The sequence below is a fragment of the Macrobrachium rosenbergii genome, chromosome 15, assembly GCF_040412425.1.
Source record: "Macrobrachium rosenbergii isolate ZJJX-2024 chromosome 15, ASM4041242v1, whole genome shotgun sequence".
Lineage (NCBI taxonomy): Eukaryota > Metazoa > Arthropoda > Malacostraca > Decapoda > Palaemonidae > Macrobrachium > Macrobrachium rosenbergii.
The window spans coordinates 45093848-45120945 of NC_089755.1; the positions used below are offsets into that span (position 1 = coordinate 45093848).

The following is a 27098-nucleotide window of genomic DNA, read 5'->3' on the forward strand; positions in this document are numbered from 1 at the left end:
TCTGAACTTCACAAAGACGAGTATAAAAAGTAATCCTTAAACTTATATAAGTAAATACAGCAAGAAAGTTATTGCTAAATAGTGCACCTACTTTTTCCATGTTGTGAGAAAATCCAACAAAATCTCCCTCTTCTTTTGACGATGTCTCACTTTCTTTAGACTCCTCAGAAGGATCACGTTCAGGTTTCTCTCCTTTAGGAGGGGCTATAAATAAAATTTCTTTAGTTTCACTTGGTATCATCACAAAGGAATTAATGACCTTTTACTTATTCTAAATGTCATTTACATTATAAAGATTTTTATATACAGCAAAAATTATACTGAAGCATTCTACTTTCACTGACTCAACCACAGTGGTATTAATCTCAAGCATCAAATATTAAAGATTAAATCTGAATCATTTTGTCTTGACAAAATTGCCTCAATTAAATCCTGTATAAAATACAAACTATTATTACTATACATAATGCAAAATTTTCCTTTACATTAAGGTAATTAGTAATATACATATACAGTACACTTAGTAAATCAGCATGTGCAAGGGAATCTGCTCCGAGTCAACTACCCATACCAGTACTATAGTAAAACAACTGTTGTCTATAGTATATAAACCTTACTACATACTGTAATCTTTTGAAGACTGAATACAATATAGCTAGTTCAGGCTGTCCCTGACTTGTGAATTATTCAACTCAGGTCCATTTGCATTCACAACCCAAGTCAGTTTATGTACAAAAAATTACTTTCTTACCCAGGGGGTTCACAAATAGAGCCGTCGGTATCATGACAATTACATACAGCATTTTCCCATGTGGAATGTGGAGGCAACTTAACAACAACAGAGCTATTTGCCCCCTTAATATTGAAAACATTGTAAATTTCCTATGCCCTAATTTGATCCAGCAAAGTTGTTAAATACTTGGAAGTAAGGACTAAGTACTGTTCCTCAACTCTGCTTTCTCTGAATTCTTCAACTTTCCAAATTAACGATGCTAGAGTAATATCTTTGCTGGCATTATGAGATGAACTTGTAATTATCATAGTTGGAGTTGGAAATCATATCTCCAGACTGTCACACTAAAGATACAAAGACAAAAAAGGCAAGGCACGTGCTAACCAGCACGTGTCCTTTGTATCATGTCAAAAGACAAAATAAACTGCAATGATAAAAAAATCTGAAGGAAAATACTGATACAATACTATAATAATAACATATATAGAGTAATTAAGGTAATTAATAATAAGTTAATTGCTTAAATCAGAAAGTATGCTAAGGAGTATCTTAAGAACGGTCTGGTCTGGGCATGGACAGTAGGTGATTCTTATTCCTGATACTGTTACAACAGATTAGTGTGACTGAGATTTCCTTCGTGGAAATGAGACATAACTAATGGGGCTGTAGTGCACATAAATATTTTCAATCTGTCATACAATAATGCAAGTGGAAATCCAGTACTGAAGCAACTAAAAATGATCTTGCTGATCAGGTAATTGTATCCTTACTCCTACTATTGTTAATCTGATAGGATAATGTGATAAATTATTTAACACCCCACCAGTTTCTTTAATCGTAACATTTAATGTTTTGCTTTTTCCAAAACTAGTCCTTTCATTAATTCCCAGATCTTGCATATTTCAAATTACGTTATAACTTTTTCCACCTCATCTTCACCTATGGCAGCAACCAATTATTATCCAAAGAATTGACATGAGCAGTCAGCTGATCTACAAGTGTTCTTGGTTTCTCATGAATAGATCACTGCTTCAGTACCAAAGACTCTGAGCTGTAGTACTTCAAATTGATTTTACCATAATTGCAGGTATTTTTGCTTTATTCCCCTCCTGTTATAAATTCCTCCACTACCATTCCTTGGTACAACTCCTGCCACTTAGCTATCAGGTAAAAGAAATGGGAATGTCAGTTACATCAAGCCCATCCTACTGCTGCTAGTCAGTGAGGAACTATTTAAAAAACTTTACTTCAGCCTGGTTTTCCAATCTAATTTCCTCTCTTCAGTCCTCTAAGATCTATAGCCAGCTCTCCTTGTGCCATTATCATTAACATTACAAGCCAACTGCAACTCTAGCAGGAAGTGGAATGCTACAAGCCTAAGAGCCCCAAAATGGAAAGGGCCCGGTACAGAAAAGGGAACTGAGAAGAAAAAGAGTAAACTATGAAAGAGAAATAAAAAGAAACAAAGTAGCAGATGAATAACGACATGTTTGGGATTTCAATATTCCTGAAACTGCAACTTCACCTCTCTCAGAACAGCCTGCATTCTTTTCATTTGGAAAAAGTCACTACCTCAGTCCTTAGCAAAGAAAGGTGACAATGCCATTCTTCAAATTATTTAATAATTCTAAATGTCTTATTCTTTACACTAATTCCAATTTCGGACCACCAGCATTCCTTCATTCCTTCGTATTTTTTCTTGACAAGCATGCCTACAATATACAATTTGGTTCTTATATTGTACTTTTAGATTTTGTTACTTACAACCAAGAGAGACACACTTGTTAAAAACTGTTTTCTAACACTGCTTTTGATTTGGTTAACCATAAGGTTCTTTTGTAAAATCTTTGTTACTTTGGTGTTGGAGGCTATGTGCTTGATTTGAATCACAGTTTATAGGTGACTGATAGCAAGGGTTGTTTTTGGTGAGCCCAAGAATTTTCTGGGACCCTGGCTTTTTATATTCTCTACTAACAACGTGATTTTTTGCCTTAAAATTAACATGGTTTGATATACAGGTGATCCGACTCTTGTTAAACTTATCCATTCCTTGTAAATGGGAAATGAAACTGTTAGGCCACTTAAAAAAGATTTGAAACAGATCTGATAGTGGTGCAATAAATGAGGTGTAAGGATGAACACAAGCAAAACTAAGACCTTACTTAATATATATCAAAATAAAAGTTTGCATATTTTGAACAATAGTACTGTAATATACATACTGATGTGTTCCCCTCTCTGGGAATTGGGTAAATCTTTCGTCCTTGAACCTGATACCTCTAAAGAATTCAACCTAACAAATTTCATTTCTTGTGCTGATTCTGTGCAAGAACTCTTCAACTTTCTAAAACACTTATTTTTCTTCAGTAACTAGAGAAGTTCTGAGAATATAAATAAGAATTGTGAACCTGAACTGTCACAAATGCCAAAATCATTTCTTACGTCTATTCCATTATGCAGTCCAGAACCAAAGCATCAAGATGCAGAGGTCTAAACAATGTTGCACTTAGCAAGAGGTTAGCCCTGGACAAGACTCCGATAAAGAAAATTTCAACTTCCATTATCTCTTTATAATTGAGTTTTGTGTCTTAATAAGTTTCCATGTTTTGATTACTCTTTATCAATTAAGCCTTTAGCATTGTCCCTTCATTCATCTCCTTCATACGTTGCTCAACATCCAAAATATCTCTTCTGTAATTGTGCCTTAACCAGATTATAAATCTTTATGTTTGCAAAATGTACAGTCTCTAGATCTAACAACTAGTTCTTAGTGTTTTCCTTGTCTCATCATTACTCTTCCATTAGCAACTGAAACCAGACAAAACACTGAATAAAGGTGAATGTAAATGCTCACTTTTGGGAATCACATCCAGGAACAAGTTTAGTCTAGAAAATATTTGAGACTGACAAATATTCCTATCCCGGTGGAGTCAACGCAATGTTTTATGTTCTTTCCAAAGAATACAGCAATTTACATAACACTATTATTGTTGAAAAGCTGTCAATTAAGTTATCCTTTCCCACCTACAGAAAGCTGTCTGAATATAATTCTTGTGCATAAGTCTTCTGTATGGTTAGTAGCAAAGTTGATGTTCTCTCTATGACAGCTTCTCTCAGTAGACAGTACAAGTGAGGTTATCTGCTAGTGGAAGGTATAAATGCGTAGGTTATAATCTTGCAGTTGCTTATCAATCTAAAATACGAACCATTAACACGGTTGGTGAACATGCTGCATTTCAGGGTGACTATAATAGTAACTAGAACCCACAGGAGCACGTGAGATTGCTGCCATATCCATGTCACTGAACATTCATGGATAAAGCTAAATAGGCTATTATAGTTGTCTTCTTGCACTAAAACAGTCTACCTCACTTCTCTACACAGAAATAACTGCCGTCCAATTTTGGGCACAGTCCCATGATGGGAAGAAAGATCAGAGGCAGTAAAGGCAAGAGCAACCTAATACCATCAAGAAGACAAACTGGATATCCAAGGATGACAGAGCACCTCCACCTGTACTCTCTAGAACTGTGTTGATTGGGTCAGTTGGTAGAAACATTCAAGAAACTTAAAGGCATAAATACCAGACTACAGGTATCCATTTATATTAAATGGTAACTAAAACATTCAGCAGATACTTCTGGAACTATAGAGATTCAACACCAGCCACTTTGGGAACTTCTCAGCTGAAGTTGTGAATAGTACCACAATCAGTCACTTAAAGAACATAATAAATAACGTGATCAACACACTTTTTTTCTGGTGTCTTCTTGGATGGATTATAAGTCTTTGAGACAGCTGTATCAATTTAAATTCATATAAAACTATCATGCCTATCATTCTGTTTGCAGTTGTCTAAGATGATAGACAAAACAAGGATGTTCTCTGGCAAGTAACATGAGATTTTGCTGTTTCATTTCAAAATTTCATGTCACTGCTGCCAAGAACTTCCAGGCTGCCTCTCCCAAAAAGATTGAACATTTTCCATATGCAAAACTATGGAAGATCTAAAGACATAATAAACTAGTGTATGGCCATTTGCCTACATCAGACTTGCCCTGATTGGTGAATCAGTAGCTGGGTTTTGTCTGAAACTACAGTAGTTGCAAGAAAAAGCAATCCACCACCCTTAGCCTAGGACAAGCAAAATTTTATGTCCAATTTCACGGAGGATGGGGCCTGTTCATCCCATCTGAAAATATATTAACTACCTACTAGAAAATCTACTCCAACAGCATTTTCACTTGTTTCACTATGGCATTATTTGATATAAAGTCCATTACAGTAGTCCATTTTTCATCATTCATCTTACTACTTCCTTCTTCACGTAAGTACTTTACTGGACTTTCACTTGTTAACCTATGCATGTAGGTTAACTTGGTCTGGCTACATGGTTTCCTCTTACGAGGAAATCCTATGAACAGCTTTCTTATATTTAAAATATGCCAACTTGAACCAATTGTGTTGTGCTGCCCCTTGTCTATTATTTAACCAGTTCAAATATCCTCTGTGACTGGACCAGTACCTGCCATATTGTCCATCTCTGTAAGTGGGAAAGCCAGACGTCCAAATTTGGGGTTCTATTAAACATGCAGTGGCAAGAATCTGCCATCTGAACTTTAAATGTTGAGATGCACTTTCATATCTGATCTAGTATGCAAAGAAATACTGGTACTAGAGGGAAATAAAACCAAAAGAGATGGTTACCAAAACCACATGAAAGCTAAGTCAAGAATCTGCTGTCTAAACTGCCTGGTGGCCCTTTTGTGTCTAAGCTACCATGCTAAAATATCCTTGGCCATGAACTGATGTTACTATGGGGATATAAAATTGAAGAGATATGCTTCCTGAAATCACATGAAGGCCAAGTGGAGAATCTGTTGAAACGTACACCGGTGGCTGATCTAGCATATTAATATGCCCTTCGCCATGAAATAAGTTGCAAGAGATATCAAACTAAAAAGAGATGGTTACTGAAATCTTAGGCATGCCAAGTCAATACTCTGCCGCCAACTAAACTTACTTTCCTAAGATGGCCATTTTGTCCAATCTAGCATACAAAATATCCTTTGCCAAGAAATGATGTTACAAGAGGGGATATAAAACTGAAAAGAGATGACTACTGAAATAATAAGAAAACTAAGGCAGCAATTAAAATTTTTGTTGTGGGCAATACGGCTCTATGGGATTCTCACCAGAAAGGACGCCTAAAGGTTTCCTAGCCCCTTCACTGCAATTTAGCTAAAACATTGTACCAAGCATTATAATACAGTACAGTATAATAGGTTTGTAGTTCATATGTCTCATCATAAAAAGGATTTTGACAAAGGAAAAATCTATTTCTGGGGAGGGGCCCGTGTCAGCCGGTGAAATAATCCATTCAGCACTTATTTCTAGGTAATTCCGTTGCTAGATACCAGAGAAAAGCTGCCTCCTACAAGGTACCAGTCTGTCTATAACTGAAATAAAATTTTTTTTACAAAAGTAGGATGAAAAATGCTATTATAACCCAAAAGTCTGATAAACCTACAAGGTTTATCAAGCCAAAGTAATAAATTTAATAAACTGCACAATAATAGTTACAAACAGCAAACGCTAGTAAAAATGTGATTATTCAGCATTATCCTAATTGTTTCTCCATCAGCTTTTCCCTTAAAGAGATTAAATATAAAATGTAAAAGTTTTCTCAGCTCTCCTTTTCTATTGTACAATTTCTACCCTAACTCCCATTAGGTCTAAGTCTTCATCTATCCCCTTTCTGTGATCTCTTGGGCTTTCCCACAATTTCCACATCCAATGTTTTTCATACTACACATTTCTCATCTCATCTAGTCATTTGACTAATCCACCTCAATCTTTGAGATCTGTTACCATGAATCTTGACATTCTACAGTCACACCTTTTCAGAATCTCCATTTGCTTTGCCAGTGGCCATATTTTTGCATGCAAGATTAGAACAAGCCTGCTTTCCCCACTGTTAAGTCTAGCGATCTCTTGCCACTTCCTCCAAACTATAGCTGTTTTTTTCTTATACCCCTTTCACTACCTGCTTCATAGTTCATTCTGTCCCAAGAGTAACAGAAATGCTCTACCTCTTCTAAGACCTGATAACACATGGTTCTCCGGCTCCCTCACATTACAGACATTGAGAGTCTAAGTACATATTTTTGTGGTCCAGGGTATCTCTCATGGCTCTACCTATCTTTCCACATGCAGCCACATTTCCTGTTTTCCCTTGCTGTTCTTTCCAGTTACCAGTCTCTTGTTCTACCTTTTCAAAATTTCGACAACTTCTATTTTTAAGATTCTCCTGTTGCTAAGTTTTCTGCATAAACCAGCTCACAGGTATACAGTATGTTATTTTCTGCACTTCTTTATAGCTTCCTCCATTACCATGATAAAATGTTAATGGATATTAACATTTAACAGTAACTCTTCTGACATATCTGTCACTATCTTCACTCTAGATATTCCTAGTGTTATGGTATGAGTAACATGAATAGCTGAAGTCTTTCCAGTAAACTTTGTCTTTGCAAGGACCACTCAGTTTTTCTTGGTACTCAGTTAAATGTCTTCTCAAATTCCACACATCTTGAGGTAGTACAAACTTTTCTACTGTATAATGGTTTTCCTTATATTGCCTCAATAAAAATATGTTTGGTTGTTAAACCTCTCTATAATCTTAAGTGAAAATGACTGATTTCAACTGTTGAAATTCAACACTTTCAATATTTCATAGCATGCACATGAAACCATACTTCTCTATAATTTCCAAATGGCAGTCCTCCCTTTTTCCTTAGTACACCATAACTGAATGGGTTCTTTCCACTCATCTGATCTTATCTCTTCCTTTTCTCAGATGTTAAATATTCAGGTACACTCATTAGTAATTCACTCTCTGGCTGCTCTTATTAAATTATTCCACATGACCCCAGGCTTCACGTATCAGTTACACAAGGAATCTTTCAATCTCTTTGGCTGTTTTATTTCCAACTGGTCCCTCTGTCATGGCCACATTCATTTCCCTCATTTGGATGATCTTCAAACTGTTAACAAAACTGTTCAAGTATCTTATTCTCTCAATCTTGAATTTTCACCTCATATACTCTGCTTCCATCCTTATCTTTTCCATCTATCCTCAGCCACTTTGCTATCCTATGCATTTTGTCTTTCCCCTTTTCCATGTTGGAATTGATTACATTCCTGACAACTCCTTTTTGAGGGCTTGTTCCACTTCAATTACCCTTTGTCCATTATATAATCATCACCATCTCTCTATATCCCATCCCCTATAACACACTGAATATGTCTGCAGGCTTTTGTGTATTTTCTGGGTTTCTAACAATCATTTTGTGAAGCTAAATTTATTGAAACTATTTAGATGTCTTCAGCTCCATGTTAATGTTTTTTATCTTCTAACTCATACTTTCAAATCAGCTCATACCAGTCATATGTTAAGCATGTCTCACTTCACATTTTGGTGCAATCCTTCTCTCATTTACTGTATTTATATTTACAATGAAATCAGTCTCAGTTCTCCACCTGTATGTTGTCAACTTCTCTCTGGGCATCTTAAGTATTTTTTCAAGCAATTTTAACCCTTGGCCTTGGCAGAATTTCATTGCTGCTTCTTCTTGACTTCTTTCTCCCCAGCGAATCCTAAAATCCAGTCCTCTATTGGTATTCAGGTCTTCTATTAACATGAGATTGATGGTATAGCAACGTGCAGCAAGCTGTTTCAGCAATCTGGATTTACCAGCAACTTGTGCCAAATTACTCTCTCACAAATGAAATGTGCTTTTTCTGATACCTTAGAGGAAAGCAATGTACCACTGTATTTCCTGCAAGGATTGGGACCTTCTGTAAGAGCTTACATCTGCCTTGAACTTCCATGGCCAAATTACATTTGCTTAAAACTTTCTCCAACTATATCTTAAAAGTACCTAAGAAGGATCCCTAGCTGAATTTTCCATTGTGGCTCTGTCTGTATAATGGTATTGGCCAGCCATATGAGTTTTGGATTTTAACAGTGCCTGGTTGAACAAATTAACAGTAATTTATACTGGCAGTAGCACGCTGTCGATAACCTTGACAAGTACCCTAACATAAGCAGAAATTATGACATTGAAAAATAACAAAATTTCTGCTAACACAGAACTTTGTTAAAAACTGCCTCCAGGCGAAAGGAAGTTTGGTTTAAAAATTCTTATGAAGCATAATCATACAGAAGAAGATCTGAAGAGGATACTTTGGTAAAATTAGGTCAAGACTGAAGACTGCTGACCAACCAACAATAGATGCTTCAAATACCAGTGAATATATTTTTACCACTGTATCATGCTGCAGTTAATACATTAACTGAAATGTGCACTAGCACCATTTCCATAGTACTGTATTACCTACTATTAGCTCATGGTGTGAAATACATCCTACCTGTAACCGCTGTCTACCTTGTGACACTGGTAAAAAGACTGGCCAAGAACTAAACCAAGTAATATCCACTGTCCAATGCTTCAGCCACTACAGGGAAAGGCCCAAGTCTTTAAGACTAAATGCCATCTTTTTCAAAATATCTAGGAGGTTTATTACTGGCAAAAATGCTTGCATAATCCTTTAACAATATAAGTGCCACTGTTCTTTGAAGTACAAAGACAACAGAATGTATCCCAGAATTTACCAGTTATAGCTGCAACTTCTGTATTAATCTCTACTTCCTAATTCTTGCTAAATATTCAAACCACACTATGACAGTCAGCATCTCATTTCTCTTTTTACTGAAAAATGCCTCATATCAAGACCTACTTTATAATTTCCAGAAGCGTCATATTGGTTCACACCCAAAAACTACAAGTACTACTATTATTTTTCTCCTTCCAAGGCTTACTAATTCCATGCAGCTCAATTATTAATGTGTCTTCAAAGATTATCTACGATATATTTAAGCACAAACATCTTCAATTGGTTCTTGCAATCCACCACCCTAAAGAGGAAATTTCTATCCTGCACTACCAGAGACTACTTCAGTGCATGCATGATTCAAAATGCCTTTTTATATATGCTTGAAGTCTAAGGCCCCCAAAATTTGTCAAGTTGAAATACAGATTAAAGCAGGACACCAATCAAAATAAGATATAAAAATTATAGGCTGGTTGTCCATTCAAAAATTTTCTGAACTCCCTCAACCACAGAACCTCAGCAATACCATAGCTGTAAGGAAATTCCACCCACAATTTTCATCATTTCTTATGGCATTCTGCTCCATAATATTCATGTCAGACAACTGCCTAACATCCTTGAGTCAAACTAGCATATAGAATCAAATTTCAGCTGACAAGAAAATGTGAAACCTCGAAAACTCAAAATAAGAATGTTTGATCAACAACTTTCAAGAGGACACCAGAGGTCTTTTAAGACCAGTGATGTCCATTTGAAATGCCAAGGCACATAAATGTGCTCGTAAGTTGCTTTTCACCACTCAAATTCATGACAAAGATATAGAATCTGAGTGTGAGTTTACGAGGTTTCACTATGCTGCCATGCTAGGCATTAGTGCCACCACGCTAAAAGGAACAACAATAAAACACATCATGTAAAGCTTTGTGGTTGTATTTTTTGTAACCAACACATTTTTATAGTGCAATTTTACATGTGACAGTTATTTTGGATAAATGACTACCACTGAACCAGAACTAATAAAAATATAGCCATGACCCTAAAGAGTGAAACCTTGTTAACTCAAGCTCAGTTCCATATAAACTGACATAAAACAGAAACAGAAGAGAAAAAAGATTTACAAAAGAAAAGGTACAGTATCTTTTACTACAATTTGATCAACTATTATGAAGTCCAGTTCATACAAGAGGCAGCTGTACAAATTTGAACTTAGACTTTGTAGCTACGGGTGTCAGTTCCTCTCACCACCCTCTCTCGGCTAAAATAGGTAGACGTCAAAGTCCATCAAGTCGCTTAGACTGAAATCAAGATCTGGAATGTCCACACTACTATCATACGTACTTCCTGTAAATGACTGTTTCCTAGGACGCCCACGCTGTCTCTTGGCCGGAGGCGGACCCGTATGATCATCAGTTGAGTGCGCCTCTGACTGCGACACCAGAGGAGTGGCGCTCCCTAGAGTGGACAGTCGAAGGTTAGCGTCAACCTCCATACTGCCCACACTGTCTAGGTCACCCAGGGCTTCTTCTAGGGCCTCTTCCAGATCCAGAATAGGCTCCAGGCGTTCTTCCTCCTCACAGTCAACCAGGCAACCACTAGACAGGCTGCAAGGCAAAAAAGTTCGCAATCCACACCTTTAAACAGAGTCCATTCCCTCTTGTTAAGTATTGCTACAATAACAGAGGAGAAAGTCTCCAAAACATTCAAAACAAAAAATGACCCTGCTAACAACACATTATTTAATGTCAAAACATTGATAAGAAGATTAAAAATTTCTAATAGTATAATCTAAAAAAGGTAGTACACTATTTTACTTTAACCTTAAATTTATAAATTCTCACTCCTTCAAAATGAACTTTTCCCCTCTTCAAACAACCTAATTAGAAGGGAATTTTCCAACTAAACCTTAAATATAATGGCAAGAACAGCACTTAAAACACTAACATCACATTGCAAAAAATTTTGGGTTAACTTCCAATCTGCTTAAATCAAAATACAAAATAAGAGGAAAAAAAAGGGGGAAAAAAATTAAAAAGAAGCAAGTGGGTGTTTCTGGAAAACAGCAAAAACTGACAGAAGTACCAAGGGTGAAGATTTTAACAGAAGAGCACCCTTACGAAAGATTACGAAAATTTCTTGAACTTAGTACACCATGTAATACTATTAGCAGTAAAAAAATACTGGGTTAACACTTGCCGGTACTAACAACTTCCTGTTATATAATGGTATATCTATAGAAGCCCAAATTCCAGTATTTACACATTTAATCCATAACAAAATTTGTAATTCAAACATAACATGATGAATAAAGTAAGGTACAATTTCAATTTGCATTGCTGGATAATGTTATAAATGTACAACTACTGAAAAATACCAGGGCACAAGCATTTTCAGTTTCATTGTCCTAGCTGAGTCATATAGTATTTTCTTATGAGCATCATCATTCTGTGGATGACTAAAATGGAAACATCTGATTCAATAATAAAACTACAACCAACATATGCAACATTAGAAATTTAGCCACTAAAAAACAATGGAATATAGAAAGTCGTTACTGCCTTAGAAAGTCCTGATGACTTATTATCCCCAGTATATTTATGAACACTCAACAAATAATTCTTTTAAAATGATGCAAATACTCATTCATTAGCCTAAATTACCCAAAATTATTTTTATTATCATGATTTTACTTGTTCAAAGCATTCCCATATTCGACCCTGCCACCTCTCGTTAGCGAGTGCTTAGTGTACATTTTTCTTATCAGACAGCTGTATGCCTGGTTTGCTTTCATGATAGAACTTCAGGTGTCGTATGTCCCAAGCAGCTGCCAAATTATATCTCTATTTTTGCCATCCCATTACCCTCCACAATCAAAACGAATGACAAAGAAACTAGCAGCAACAATTACAAAGACTTAGTGAATCCAGAAGAATTACCAGAAAATACTCATCTTCAGTTTCTGAGGCAAGATCAGAAGTTACAGCAATGATAAGGAAAGACAAAATAAGATGTCGCTATGTCTACCATTCACAATGCAGATATGGTGGATGGAGACAAACAAGGAAATACAGAGAAAGCCAAAGCTGTTGTGGGATACTGCAACACAAAGGGTGGCATTCTTTATTTTTTGCAAGACTAGGATATACTGTAAATTTAGTGCTACTTCAACCATAAAATCTCTCTCATAATGTTGCATGGATAAGATGATAATGCATTATTAATATACTGCATTCAAAAAACAATTCAACAAGTGTAATAACTTTTACATTCTTCCTATTTTTCTAAGACTCTCAACTTCATAGAGGAAAGTAAAAATGTCATATTTCAAAGTCTAACTCTCAACTTCATAGAGGAAAGTAAAAATGTCATATTTCAAAGTCTAACAACTTCCAAACCACTGAAAAATGTTCAACAAAAACTATGCACTGCATGTTATCCTATATAGACCCAATGAAAAAATAATTTTTTACTCATATCGGCAATAAAATGTGAAAGGGAAGGGGACTATAGATTTAAATAAAAATATATAAAATCTGAATTCTACTTATTTTTTTTTTTTTTTTTAATTAAATCAAATGAATTTTTCTTTTCAAATGCTGAGCTCTGAACTTATGGAAAGATACACATGCAGTACTCTGAACAATGCTCAACACCCATAGATTTGATGAATGGGACAAGCAGATTTTTTATATACCTACTGTATGTTCAGTAAGAAATTGCCTGAAAAGTTACAGCAATAAGGTTGCATAACACTTTCAAGTATGAAAATCTATAACTGCACTCCTATAACTGTCACTCCTGTAACTGTATTGCCAGGAAATGTCTCACACTTTTGTAGGGATGGAATTTCATTTCTTGTCTGTTCTCTTCATCTTACTATTTACCGTCACACTTCTTTAATTTTACCTCACTTCCAATTCCACCTTTTATTTCGAGCCAAATCTTCAGGGAAGACCCGAGTCTACAAAGTGACTCAGCGGTATTGCTAAAATAATCATAACAACAACAAGCATTCTGAGATCACTGCTACACCAATCCCCAAAACAAGAACTTTTTAAAAGCATTTCAATACATGAAATGTTAAGAAAATAACATCACCAAAAGTTTCTCACATTAAGATGTATTTTGTGCCCCTATTTCACACTGTGCCCAGTCAGATCAAAATAAAAATGTTTTGTATGATAAACACCAATGCTTACAAAGATGTACTATCTCCTTTCATGAATACCGATGCATGACACATTTCCTTTGGATACAGCAATCCCTTCAACAAGGTAAGAACTGTGACAACAAGCCAAGTGTGACAGACACAACAACTGGCAATGGCGCCGCACACACACACACACACATATATCCATGACGGTCCACCCCTGTACCAAGATTTATTGAAATCCTTCAGTAGTGTAGGAACAGTTGTGATGACAAGGTAAGCATGACGTTGCAACAGAAAATCTCCCTTCACGCAAATCTAATACCCTTTGTATCAACTTTGATGGAAATCCCTTCATACTAGTTGTTGCAATGAAAAAGTAAGAACGGCAACCATGCAGACAATCTCCCTCTATATATATTGATACACAACGGTCTACCTTTGTACCATGCCTGATTAATATCCCTTGAACCAAGTAGCAGTAATTACAGCTGTGTATACCTTTGTACCATGCCTGATTAATATCCCTTGAACCAAGTAGCAGTAATTACAATGACATTGCATGTACGACAAAATGATGAACACACACACACTCCATGCACTTTCAGGCATGGTAATCTACGATTCAATCATACAAGAAGTTGCGATGACAAGGAAAGAGTGGCATACAAAGCAGGAGAGGACAGGACAGAAGACCTAATTTCATCTGCATCAGTGCATGATATTCTACATTTGCATCCTGTTCAAAAGACACCCCTTCAACTGTGCAGGATCTGCAATGACAAGAACATGACAGAAAAACAAGCAAACAAACAAAAGGAAAACAATAGTTCCCTAACTTTGTCTGGAGGACCATAATAATAATAACTGCATTACAATAATACGAGGAAAATAAAAGAATGTACTGGGCACTGAAGCAACCACAGCATGCAGATACTATTCTTCTGCAATATAAGTCTCAAGTTAACCAGGCACAATTTTATTGGCAGAGGCACTCTGGGTGACAGCAGACTTTCCTTATCACAACAAAGCTCATAACCAAACATGGTATCTTTTGACAAATGTCTATCATATACTTTAGACAATTTTGATTATGGAACCAAGACTTCTGCAGACTGTAACATCCACATAAGAGAACTATTCCATCAATTGTTAAGAAACAATGGCCTGAAGGAAGTGGTCTCTGCAGGGGTACCATATTCCATACATTGCAGATGGTACTTAAGGTTCTTTGCAGCATCCCATCAACCCCAGCTGTATTGCTTTCTGTCATTTTTTTTCCCATGTTACCTTTGGTCCCTTCCAACATGGCTGTCCAATTTCCTTTTATTTTTTTTTTTTTAACCTTACTCCAATTTTCATCATTAAGGAACAAATGCTTCAGGTATATCATATACATGTGCAGACATTATTTTGACACTATGGTCTTGATAGTCCATTCCATCTTACAATCATCATTATAAGAAGTATTATATTAATTCATCTGAGTTATGGAAATGGCCATGTGGCTGCTCTGGGAAAAAGTGTGGGGGTAAACTCAGTGCTGTTAACCAGATGTAACATGGTGGCACAAGAAATGCCTGGGATCACAAAATATACAGAGTACAAGATGTACAAATCCCGAAATACAAAAGAAGAGCAAACAGAGACAAGATGGTGGAGAACCATGTAGTGGTAAATGTACTTAAACAAGGCAGAATATTTTAACCTTATTTGCAAGTGTCAAAATTGCCATTTTTCCCTGAAATATAACTTCAGGATTTACTGTGTATCCTAAAGATTGAAGGATAGTTTTCATAGGCCTACCCTAATCTCAGAGGACGGGTATCTTTGCTAGATAATAACCATTCATGCTGTATATGAATGCATAAATTATCCTTTATTAAAATAAATAACACTATAATGAAAATAAAGAAAACTACAAAGGTTCATTCCCATGGTAGATGAATCAACAGACAAACATTAACCTGAATGTTGTATATCAATACTACCACTGATATTTTCACTCTCCTCAAATGATCCTGACCTTTAAGAAAATAGTCAGTCACTTGTACCACGTCCAAGTGCTACCTTTACAAAAGGTAATAGTAACAATGTGCACAATATTTTCAGGATCTTAAGATTAAAAGATTTTTCTTATATCTGAATTTTGTGGATTTTAATCTTTATTCTATTTTTATTTTATTCTACTGAGGATGTCATGTTCATGTGGCATTTTTAACAACTGTAACTACAATAAAATGTTATTCCATATTTCTACTGTGGAGTACAGTTTTCCTCTGTCTGTTAAAAAAAAAAAAAAAAAAAAAAAGAATAAAAAACTACTGCATAAGCCTAGGTCTAATACTACCAGAATCTTAAAATAATGCAGCAGTTGTGGCCTTTTCCATTTGCATGCATCAACATACTGTTAGCCAAAAAAATTTCTGACTACACATGCCTTGAGAGTTTGTACAATATTAAGTTTAAGTTACTAGGCAATCTTTTCAGTTCACTGATATGTCAACTCAGAAATGCTTTTCAAATATCAGAATCAACAAACTTGAAAAACCACAATGCAAAATATTTTTTAAATGAAATAGAAAATTATAATAATCAATATCCTGCATCAGCCATAGCCATAGTACTTCAAAGCAATGAAACAACTGAATGCACAAAGCTCAACAACCTAAACAAATGCTTCAACTTGTGAGCTAGAAAACTTTATTTTTTTCTTCAATGTTGGTGTGTTTATGACATACTGGATTGTAAAGAAAGACTGCAAGGGCAGTGAGCAGAAAAGCAGCCTGGATAACATGTGAGAAAAATAAGTAGACTCCTGGTCGACAAATATATCCCTTTAATAGGAGACCAAGGACTTATAATACATATATATCATGTCTGTGCTTCTCCACACAGGGAAAACATTGGCACTGGCAAAATGAGGAGATATATACAAAATTAAGATTCATGGCATAAATATGGTGGGAAAATTGTATTATGAATGAGGAAGTGACAAAGAGATGCAGTGTCTCGCTGCTGGAAAAGACCTTAATACCTCAAAAGACTGAGAAGGTTTACAAACGCGATAGGAGGGTATGAGGAAGAGTAACTCACAAAAACATCAGATAAGAACTGGATATATTAAGGCTTAGACCTGATTGTTGTTCAAGTGCAAAAATGTACAGGAGAGAGAGAATCTATTTCATGTTTAAGGAAAAAAAAAAATTACAAGCCAATACATTCCACACTTGCAGTACAACTCTTGACCTCTGTTAAAACTAGCAGCAACCTACTATAAACTGGTTGGAGTAAACAACTGCAACAACAGTTTTACTGTCTACATACTATTTCATCTTGTTTCAAAAACTAATGAAAAAGTCACCAGCAAACCAAATACAACAAATATTCCCAAAAATACTATCATCTGGAGGACCAAGCAAGATATGTGAGCTCATGTGGATGAAGAGCAGCTTGTGACAAATAGCCAACCACAAAACTTCGGCAATTTGAGGGGAAAAAAATATGGCAGAGATCATAGTAAGTTGTTGACATCCATACAGTAAAACAACATTCCAATAATGATAGAAAAGATTTTCAGCATTTGTCATTACCATACCGGCTGCAGAATTGAAAAGTTTCATCCTCATAAAAAAATTATTGTCTGGCACAATTACAATATTTTTTTTCCTGGCAGCATTATATGAGTATTTCTAGCCTTTCCATGGTTCTGCCTCAAATTCTATTAAATAAAGTATTTCCTTATCCATTTTATATTTCTGCTATGGGAAGCAGCAAGTTCAAATTGATCTGTAGAGCAGCTACTTTCACACCGTACTATCTTACTTTCTATCCCAGCGACCCCTTTAGTAAAGACTCTAAAATATCAAAAAGATGACCAGAGCAACTAATTTTGAAATGGGGAAAAAACTAAGTTAGAAAAAATTCCAACAGGTTAAACAGTTAAGTGGGAAGAGAACAGGGAATATGGGAGAAAAAAAGAACAGAACATCTGAAAGTCACAGGACAACAGCAAAGAACCTTTTATCAGAGTACAGCAGACTGCTTAGGCCACACAAGTCAACACCTCCACAAGGGTATATCTACTGTAAATTTGCTGGTCATTGAAGATAAATGCCCACAAAAAACTTATTTAATAATTCAAAACAATTACCAGTGATGAATTCATAAAGAAAAATCACTTGGATTAAAGTGAAATCAACTGTTTATTTCTACTTAGCAAACTTGATATCTCAGTTATATCCGTGCACAGCTATGAAAAACTTTGTTGTCCTGGCAACGTAATTCTAACCCATCAACATGTCACAATGCAATGAAACCAAACACAAAAATGTCTCACTTAGTATTAGTAGCAGTTCATCATCACTATCATCATCTTGAGAGTTACCCTTTGACAAGGGCGGGCAAGGCATAAAATGAGTTTTCTTCACTCTCCAGCCCTGGATTCCCATTTGTCAATGTTATCAATTACTACAAAACGACAGCGAACTGAACTAGTGGCAACAGCTACAGTACACACATATCTAACAACTACTGCAAGGTCAACAATGATAACTTAAAAAGGAAACTATGACTACCACTGTACAGTATTTCTATTGGGGGTACTAAAATTATGATTTGATTAACATAAAAGCATTACATAAATGCAAATCATTTCAACGAAGTAGTTTAACCGCATCACCCAGTAATATTTCAAGTGTCATGGGGTTGGTCTTACTGATACAAATTGATGGAAGAAAACTGAAGCAACAAAATGAAATTGGACAAAAAGGTACAATGATCAAAAGGCATAAAGGAAAAAACAGAAAGAAATAAACCTGGGGCCCATGTTGCCTTTCTAAATTCAAGAGCACCCAACCTTCAACACCAGTGTTAAGTAACAAATTTAAAGACTAAATTACATTTGTAACTAAGCTTAAAGGGAAATAAATCCCGATATAAAACTAAACAACAAATTATTAATGCAGTGAATGAACTATCCCCATTATTTTTTAATAAGAACCAGTAATTTTATAAAAGAAAGATTTTGTCTACACACACCCATCATTCATACTTAGCCTCACCTAGGTCTGCAACTGTCCAGAAGATCAAGGGTAGCCAAAGTGCTTGCATCACCAAGACACTCGGGTATACCCCCTCACCTACCTCTTTTATTTATCTATTTTTTGTCCGCTAAAAAACCATCAGGCATTGCAATCAGCTATGTTAGGAGGCAACTAGTGTGCACTAAACTTACGATGCCACCAACTTTCGGCAATTCGATCTTACGGTGTTTTTTCAGTGCTGTTTACTATATTTTACAGTGCCGTTAAAGCGCTGATAACGGTGCGGTGCTGGATCAGATCCCCCGCCATAAGTCGAGGACACACTAATAGGTTTGTACAAATTTCTTTTATTTTTCTTCCTTGTACAAATTTCTTTTATTTTTCTTCCTAAGATGATTTAAGCTGTCAAAAATTCCTAGGTGCTAAATGTCTTAGCCTTTTTGAAAGGTAGGAAATGAAGAGAGTTCCTCTAAAAGGGAGGGGGGAAAAAAAGTTAACTTATATGCATTAAACAATTCATAGGTGGCATTCATTATACCTAAGTAAAGCTTACCATAAATGGTACATGTGGAAGTTAACATAACAAACATTCGAGTTTCTCAGGATGCTATCAAGGGAAGTGTTAAGAAAAAATGGATAAAACAGCCGTTATACCTTCACTAAAAGGCAAAGTCTGTACCATAGATACCAAACCTGAATCAACAAAAAGGTATCCAACTTATAAATTTTGCAAATACTGACTTGTATCTTCAAGAATCCACATTTATTACCATGCTATATTGCACTTGACACAAAGGAGACAGAAATGATTCTACATCATGGTTGACTTGCTTGTTTTCTCTACCAGAACTACAGGCCATGAGGACAATCTGTCTGTGACTGTAAGATACTGTAGTTTTAGTACTGTGATATTTAGTACAACATATGGATAAAAAGAGCCCAGAAGAGGCAGACCTATCGTTCCTGTCCTTTCATGATAACACTGTAAGGTTTCAATGGGGTGAAACAGATCTCTCTCTTATTAACGGTATGGGAAGCAAGAAAAAGAATGGTAGCAGCAGCTGCAGCTTCTTGAGAAATATCAGGCTGATCTTTATACTAAATCTGGAGCCAAGAGCAAACAAGTAAATGGCTAACCTTTCTGTTAATGATAACCTTTCTCAAAAGGCACAAAGCTTACTAACACTTCTAAAGTCAGGAACCTTCAAAGTTAGGTTGTCTTACAGGTTGTGAGAGCCTTGGTCAGGCAATCTAAAGCTAGAAACATCTTTGCAGACTCTTTCTTAAAGTGATGAATAAGCCTTTAAAAATTAGCTGACCTTCTACGTCTGGTTTCAAGGATTCAAAAACTTTGTCAAAGTCAGCTAATTGCCATAAATTGTTGAAAACTATATTTTACAGCGTCTGAGAAAGATAGACACATAAGTTGACTCAGGTCTCGACTGGATTAATTCTCCTTAATTACACCAATCACGTAATTGGTTCCACTTCACTTAGTATAGATTAGTGGTGGTTGATCGATAAGGTAGAAAGCTCAAGCTGTTTTTTAAGAAAAACCTCTGCTTATGAGGCCTTGCCAAACAAGTCTCCATATGTGAAACTGAAGCTTATGAAAGTTCAAATGAAATCTCTGAAAGTGTGGTTATCCCTGAGTTCAGTAGGTTGTAGTCATTCTTTGGTTGTCCATAAGAAGATACATTAAGTCAGAAAACCCTAGTTGGACTCAGGAAATGATTACCAAAAGTTTTCTCATATTCGTATTTCCCACTTTGCCTGGCCTGTCATTTACACTGAGGTGTGCTTCACAAGCACCACAGCACCCTCAAAATCCCCTTACACACCCCACCCCAACACACTGAAAATGGGAAATCTGGTGCACAAAGGTTGCAGAGGAGCGAGCAAAGTCAGGTCAGCCAGGTCAATCATCTGTCAAAAGATGTTGCATCAAGTCATGCGAGGCCAAAATAATGAATCTCCAACTGTGACATGTCAGGCACAGAAGGGACAACCTGGCTGGCATGGTTAGAGCAGAAACATATAATGAATTTGAGTACTCAGACAAATCAACTTCCCAAAGCATGCAATCCTTAAATACTGCTACTGATGGATTACTGTAATGGGTTTGTAGAAAAGCATCATCTCTTATCAGGCATTTATGCTGGAAGAGCAACTGTATGTGTCATTTTCCCTACGCATCTATCTCAGTCCCTGCTTTTACTGGACTCTCACTATCCCTACTATATGAAAATGAATCTGAAAAGTTGTGTTAAAGATGACCTCAGTGAAGGCCTTAACAATTACCAACACTATACACTAATCACAAAGTCAGAGGTAACGTATAAATTGTTATGACGAGTAAAGCAAACAGCACAGTAAAAAAAAAAAAAAAAAAGTAATACAAAAACCCTTAATCTATCTCTCAAACATTATCAAAAGCAGCAATTTTTGGGGAAATGTTAACAATCAACTAACTGAACAACTCATCCCTAGTTAAATGAACCCAATATACACCCTCTGTAAAGGATACCAACAAAAAATAAGAACAAATACTAAGGGCCACACACACACACACACACACACTCAAAAAACAAATTCTACAAAACTAACAATAACACAGACATCCTGATGACATTATTTGCAGAAATGCAAATTGTTAACACCTGAGATTCTGATCAACTGCAAATGGCTTTAGCCATAAAAAATATATTGGCTAAATACTCATTTTGATTTTTCAAGTTTTCTCATTAACAAAATACGAATATTCAGCTTTAAAATGACACCATAGCCAAAAAATATGAATATTCAGCTTTAAAATGACACCATAGCCAAAATTATATCATGAAAAATACATTTACAGTAAGGAACAAAACAAACATATAGCTATGCCACAGACAAGTTTCATGACACCCAACTTCCCCTTCACAAAGGGTCAAGGAAACTGGCATCGAAAGACTTGCAACTGGCAAACGAATTTACTCAACTAGAAAGTACTACTATACAAAACACTTAAAACTGATTAAGCTAACTGAAAAAACTCTAAAGTAAGATAAGAACACTGGCAATCCTATATAGTAGAATCAGTCTGGCACACTGCGTCTGGTTGTTACCAGCTTGGCAGGCATCTAAGGAATTTGTGATTTTCTGATTGGGCTGTCAAGCGAAGCACTGGGGCACTTTCAGCCGTTCAGCACTCAAGACAGTGAAATGAGGGATGAGGCAAGTGGCAGATATATACTGGAGGGTTTTGGTTGCACAAGGGTATTAATTTAACTTACTTTTCTGCCTTGTAGACATAAGAATGCAGTGTTTGGACATTCACAGACCTGAATCAAGGGCTATATATGAATTGTAGTTTTGTTATGAAACAAACTGTGCTCTATTACCACAATGTTCACACTAATCTCTTAGTGTGCTATATCAAAGCTAAACCTAAGGTAAACCAAATTAGACAGAAAGAGTATCATTACAAGAAATTCGCTACTAAATTTATAACATTTCAAGTTTAAAAACTGAAGCAAAAGTGATTAGGTTTTACCTTTCCATTTTGAGCCGGCCACAGGGGTTTTCATAGCAGATTTAAACAATAACATACTATGCACATAAGAACTATGTACTTGATCATCTTCACAGCAAACAAGACAAGCAATATAAAAACCAGTTTGATAAAACAGGAACCATATACAGTACTGTATATATTCAAAGAGTAAAAACTTCAAAAAGACAAGCAAAGGAGAGAGAAAGAGAGAGAGCAAGAAAGAGAAAAGGGTACACATACCAAAAGATGCATATGTACCAGTACTGCATGCTATAAAGGACTTAAAAATACACAAGGATGTTAAGCCTGTAAGTGCTGTTCTTACCAACAGGGAAGGATATAGCATAATCAAGACCAAGTTCCAAGACTGATATAAATCAAGTACTGCTTTCACATGCATGCCATGTCTTATTAACAATTAATTTTTATCATCACAAGCATTCAACAAACTTGAAATTTGGTCCAATTATACTAGGCTAAGGAGGGAAAATGTCGGCGCTATGTCAAACCAAAATCAGCCGCAAGTAAGCATGATCCTTGGTGTTGCCTTTGGCCAATATTATTGCCTGCTCTGATGTGTAAAGTAGTTCACTGACATGTAATAACAGTACTACAGCAAAGGATTTTGATTAATCTTAAAAACTAAAATTCTCTGCTAATAAGCAATACCACAATTAAAACAAGTGGAGGAAACCTACCCATGCAATATTACCTGAAATTCAAAGACAGTCATTTCTGCTTTACTATTCAAAACATGTATTACTGATGGCTTAACATCAATTGAATAGGAGAGAACTTAAATGATTCAAGTAACAATGAAGGCCACTTCAAAATAAGGATAATTATAAAAGAACTCTATGTTGTGAAAATCTTCAAAATGTCTTGCTGAAAAAACTCAAACTTCTAAAAAGGTCACCAAAGAAAAGCGAACGTACTCTACATGAATGTGGAATAGGAACGTGCAATGGATATTGGGTTGATGTCGAGTTAGATGTCAAAGGTTCAAACTAGTGATGAATCAGTCGACAATGAGATGAAGCGACCCGCAAGTTCGCTAGCCCCGCTGTCGCCACTCCAACAACCGGCTACAGCCAAGGCGTCTGAAATTGGGAATTCTGGCATAGGTATGATTGCACGGGTGGCACATTTTCTGTCATCAATCTGCTGTTGTCCAAACAGGCGTCACATGTGAGGGGAACAGCAAATACAAGCAACTCAAGTTTTCCTTTTTGTGCTTTTCTTCTTACACAGTAGTTTAACCAAACCAGTGAGTCACATTTTTAGACTTATGGGGCTGGCATTCTCTTGAGTTTTAACCGAGTGACTTGAATAAGTGCGATTATTAGTGGAGGCTTGTACTAGCTGGCCTTCTCACAGAAGGACAATGACCTATGCCATTAAAAGGTCTCCCGATGTTCTATAGGTATAAAACTTCTTCTGGCATGGCTTTAAATTCTTCATGGATTGTAGCCAAGGAGAGATAATAATCAGCTTAAGACTAGTGACATTACTCTATATACTACTCTATTGTAAATCTCAAAACTTACACACACACACACCAAAAAAAAAACTACTAGAAAATCAGAGCAGTATTTTGTAGACCTTAAAATTATGACACTTTGAAACATTGCAAAGGCTCTCCTTTTGTTGGATATTAACTGTTTGCCATGATTCAAGTGTTCAACATGTTTATGGGCCTAATACAACCAACTTGTATCTAACCTAATATGGTTTAATATTAAAAAATAAGTAAAGCAGTCCCTAATGCAAATAACTTACAGATTTCAGATAAATAACTTTATTTTCACAACTTACTGTTAAACTCAAAACAAATCTTTAACAGCACTCTGTACCATTTTACAAAATTTACTAACTGTATCTGGCAACATGCAAACATTAGATCTACAAATTTGGAGGCAATACAGTAATATAGTAACTTTTAAAAGTATCAAATCTCTTCATAAATGATATTTTCATTAGAGAAGCTGCACTAACAAAATTAATAAAATGCATACTCAAAAATTTTCTGGTGGCTAAACCTAAACAAAATTTCTTCCCACGTAACAAAGCTGTAACACAATACCTGGGAGAGATGGGTGAGGGTGGCAGGTACGAGTACTGATCGACGGAGTTGTTGAGAGACCCCAGCTGATCAAAGGTTGTGGAGAGATCGGGAGAGCTCAGGTGGTCGGGAGTATCTATATGATCAGGCGAGTCCAACTGTATGATCTCTGCTTGCCTTTGCCGCAACTGCTGTTCCAGCTGCTGCTGTTGTAAGTGTTGTTGCAACTGCAATTTGATTTGTTGTTGCTGCTGCTGGTATTGCTGTTTATGTAAATGAAGATGATGGAAAGGAGACTGACCCAACTGAATATGAGACTCGTTATTTTCCAAGCGATTCTTATTACTCTTGTTGTCACTACTACTCACACGCTGTTTATTCACAATATAACGGACGGGCTTTCGCACAGTTGTGCGGTTTGTTGTCTTTTTGTACAATCGCCTTGGCTCTTCATGAAGCTTCTGCAAAGATAAACAATGAACCCTGAATATTCACCCTGATCAAGATGAAAACAATATAGATATTAAAAAAAGAAGTTGGCCTGCAATGTGGATGAATAGGAGATGAGGTCAATATTTAGTAGGGACTCATCATTGTATATTTAAGAGGTTAAGCAGTGACTTTATCATTAACTATCCATCCTGTTACAAGAAAGTACTAATGCATAACATTATGCCAGGTGATTAACAATGGTGTATGTATGTTCAACCAGGTCACTAAAAAAAGTTCTTTGATTTTCATAGTACAGTAATTACGGATTAGGGATTATAAACTGGACCAAGGAAAAGTTCATGTGATTTAACAGCCATGTTGGATAATGTCAAAAGAATAGTATAAATAACAGAAAATAATGGAGTTTGGGAATAAGCAAACACTTCAGCATACAACTGCTGTTACAGCTTATGTACACTAACCCTGTACTCCTGCACTAGTATGCAATCTTTTTTAAGTACATGATTTTCACTGGTAACTAACAACTCAAACAATAATGTGTAGGAAATATTGATGCTCAGATATAAATGAATGCAATCACTGCAAGTACTATGCAACCCCGTGGTTACAAAACATATACAGCCACTTTATCTTTCAGTATCACTATTGAACAAAGCCATTCAACACACAAGTCCTATCCATAAAATTAAGTGCAACAAACTACTCACTTTGCCTGGCTCATGGTTATGATCATGACATATCTCTTTTACGACAAGAGCTTGGCCATCAATTGAAGTCGACAGCCGGACCTTAAACGGGCAACCACCCGCTGATGTCCTGTAAAATTAATTTTAACATGTTCTTCAAATGTCCTGTAAATTTAAGTCAAGTTTTCACAGAATCAGAAATCTTAAAAGAAAAAAAACAAAAAAATTCATTTTCATTCGCAATAAAAGTTTAAACTGTCATTCTGTGATACTAAAAAAGAAATTACAAAATACCTTGGTAGGAAATTGTAGAAATTGATAAGAAATAAGCAAAATTCCCCATTCTTTAATTATGATCATCATTAGATAATTTAAGCAAACCACTGGGCCTACATTCTTAATTCTAAGGTTGACCTGAGGGTTTGTTCTTAATGAATGCAATAAAAATTATTTGAATGTTACAACTCTTTAAAAATCTAATGACTCAGTAAAATGGAAAAATTTGAATATTCTTTCAAGTACTTATTCCTAATACTGATGCACATTGTGAAATTCCCAATACTGATGCACATTGTGAACTAAAAAAAGGGCAATCAACATAGGTTTTGCTTAACTGCAAGTGATGCTCTGCATTCACCAATTGAGTAACATGGCTTAATCATCAAATATCCATGGGTCAATCAACTTAGGGCTCTTTTTAGAATGAAGAACACCCAAATCATCCATGTATAAAATTTACAATTGTAAATTTTGTCTCTGAAATGGCAATGTTGGCTTGGAAAACAGGACCATCAGCTATGAATGGCACCCACGGCATCAGGTAACTGAGTGTGCCCATTGGCAAATCAACCAATCCATACACAACCACAATAAAAATCCTTTGCTGGCCAGAGGCACAGAGCAGATAAGTGATTAGTCCTGTACCATCACACCCCTAGTGGCAATGGTACTGAACTACAGCAGTGATGAACACAGTAGACATGTGCACACACTGCACAGAATATGCTGAGATTGACATCAGCAGCACTGAACATGAGTTGTGTAGAGATACAGTACTAAAGAAATACATATCTAGACACAGTCATCAACTCCAAAATTTCCATGGTGTTGCATATCCACAAAGCCAAATGTGCAGGAACATGCCCAAAATGGCTCTTCCTGGTAATATATTCATTCAATGCACAAGTACAACTCAAGGTGACCAGAGTTGCTGCTTATACACTGGTGACTTACAAGAAACTGAGCAGTAATCAGCACAAAAGCTGTTCTGTGACAGAACCTCATAAGAGCAAGAACCATTACAAGAACTACTTTTGAATCATCCAACTTGCTAGAATAGATTTAAAGTAAGTCTTAGGTTCCAACCAGTCCCCGTATAGTGAGGATCCTTCCTTTAGGAGTAGCTGAAACACCCCTGGGACTGGTCTCACACAGGAAAACTACTGCTTACAATTTTACTAAAGGTGTTGTGAGCTGAGCCATGAACTAAGACTGGATCATACTGAGAACAATCTGAACCATCATCTAAAAGGCAGTCCTGTGTCAACAAATCAGGCACAAGTAGTGCACATGCATGCATCACACAGAACTGTGTTTCCCCTTTTTAATTAATAAAATCCATTGTAAAGTACAAAATGACAAAGGTTGAAACAACACAAGTGAAAGTGTATTTGTATTTTTCAGCATTCAAACCTGATCTGAAGGCTGCACATAGCCAATGCACTCAAATTTAGGAAATGAGCTCTAATAAACGACACCAGG

At 36.1% G+C, this 27098-nt stretch overlaps 2 protein-coding genes and 1 long non-coding RNA gene across 6 annotated transcripts in view; all 3 read right to left on the reverse strand.

Moving 5' to 3' along the window:
• Positions 1-200, reverse strand: part of LOC136846625 (titin homolog) — a 35960-nt gene extending 35760 nt beyond the window's left edge. For all 3 annotated transcript variants that reach the window (XM_067117528.1, XM_067117529.1, XM_067117527.1), the window contains exon 1: positions 92-200. In XM_067117528.1, the coding sequence (XP_066973629.1) occupies positions 92-100 (9 nt within the window). In that variant the 5' untranslated portion in view covers positions 101-200. The remainder of the gene's footprint in view (positions 1-91) is intronic.
• A 10123-nt stretch (positions 201-10323) lies between these two features.
• LOC136846629 (uncharacterized) overlaps positions 10324-27098 on the reverse strand; it is a 42054-nt gene continuing 25279 nt past the window's right edge. For both annotated transcript variants that reach the window (XM_067117540.1, XM_067117541.1), the window contains exons 3-5: positions 25359-25467; positions 24220-24659; positions 10324-11010 (exon numbers count right to left, since the gene is read on the reverse strand). In XM_067117540.1, the coding sequence (XP_066973641.1) occupies positions 10665-11010; positions 24220-24659; positions 25359-25467 (895 nt within the window). In that variant the 3' untranslated portion in view covers positions 10324-10664. The remainder of the gene's footprint in view (positions 11011-24219; positions 24660-25358; positions 25468-27098) is intronic.
• On the reverse strand, positions 12951-15882 carry LOC136846630 (uncharacterized). The gene is made up of 2 exons (XR_010855463.1): positions 14058-15882; positions 12951-13995 (listed from the first exon to the last, which is right to left on the reverse strand). It is a non-coding gene; the product is annotated as an uncharacterized lncRNA (long non-coding RNA).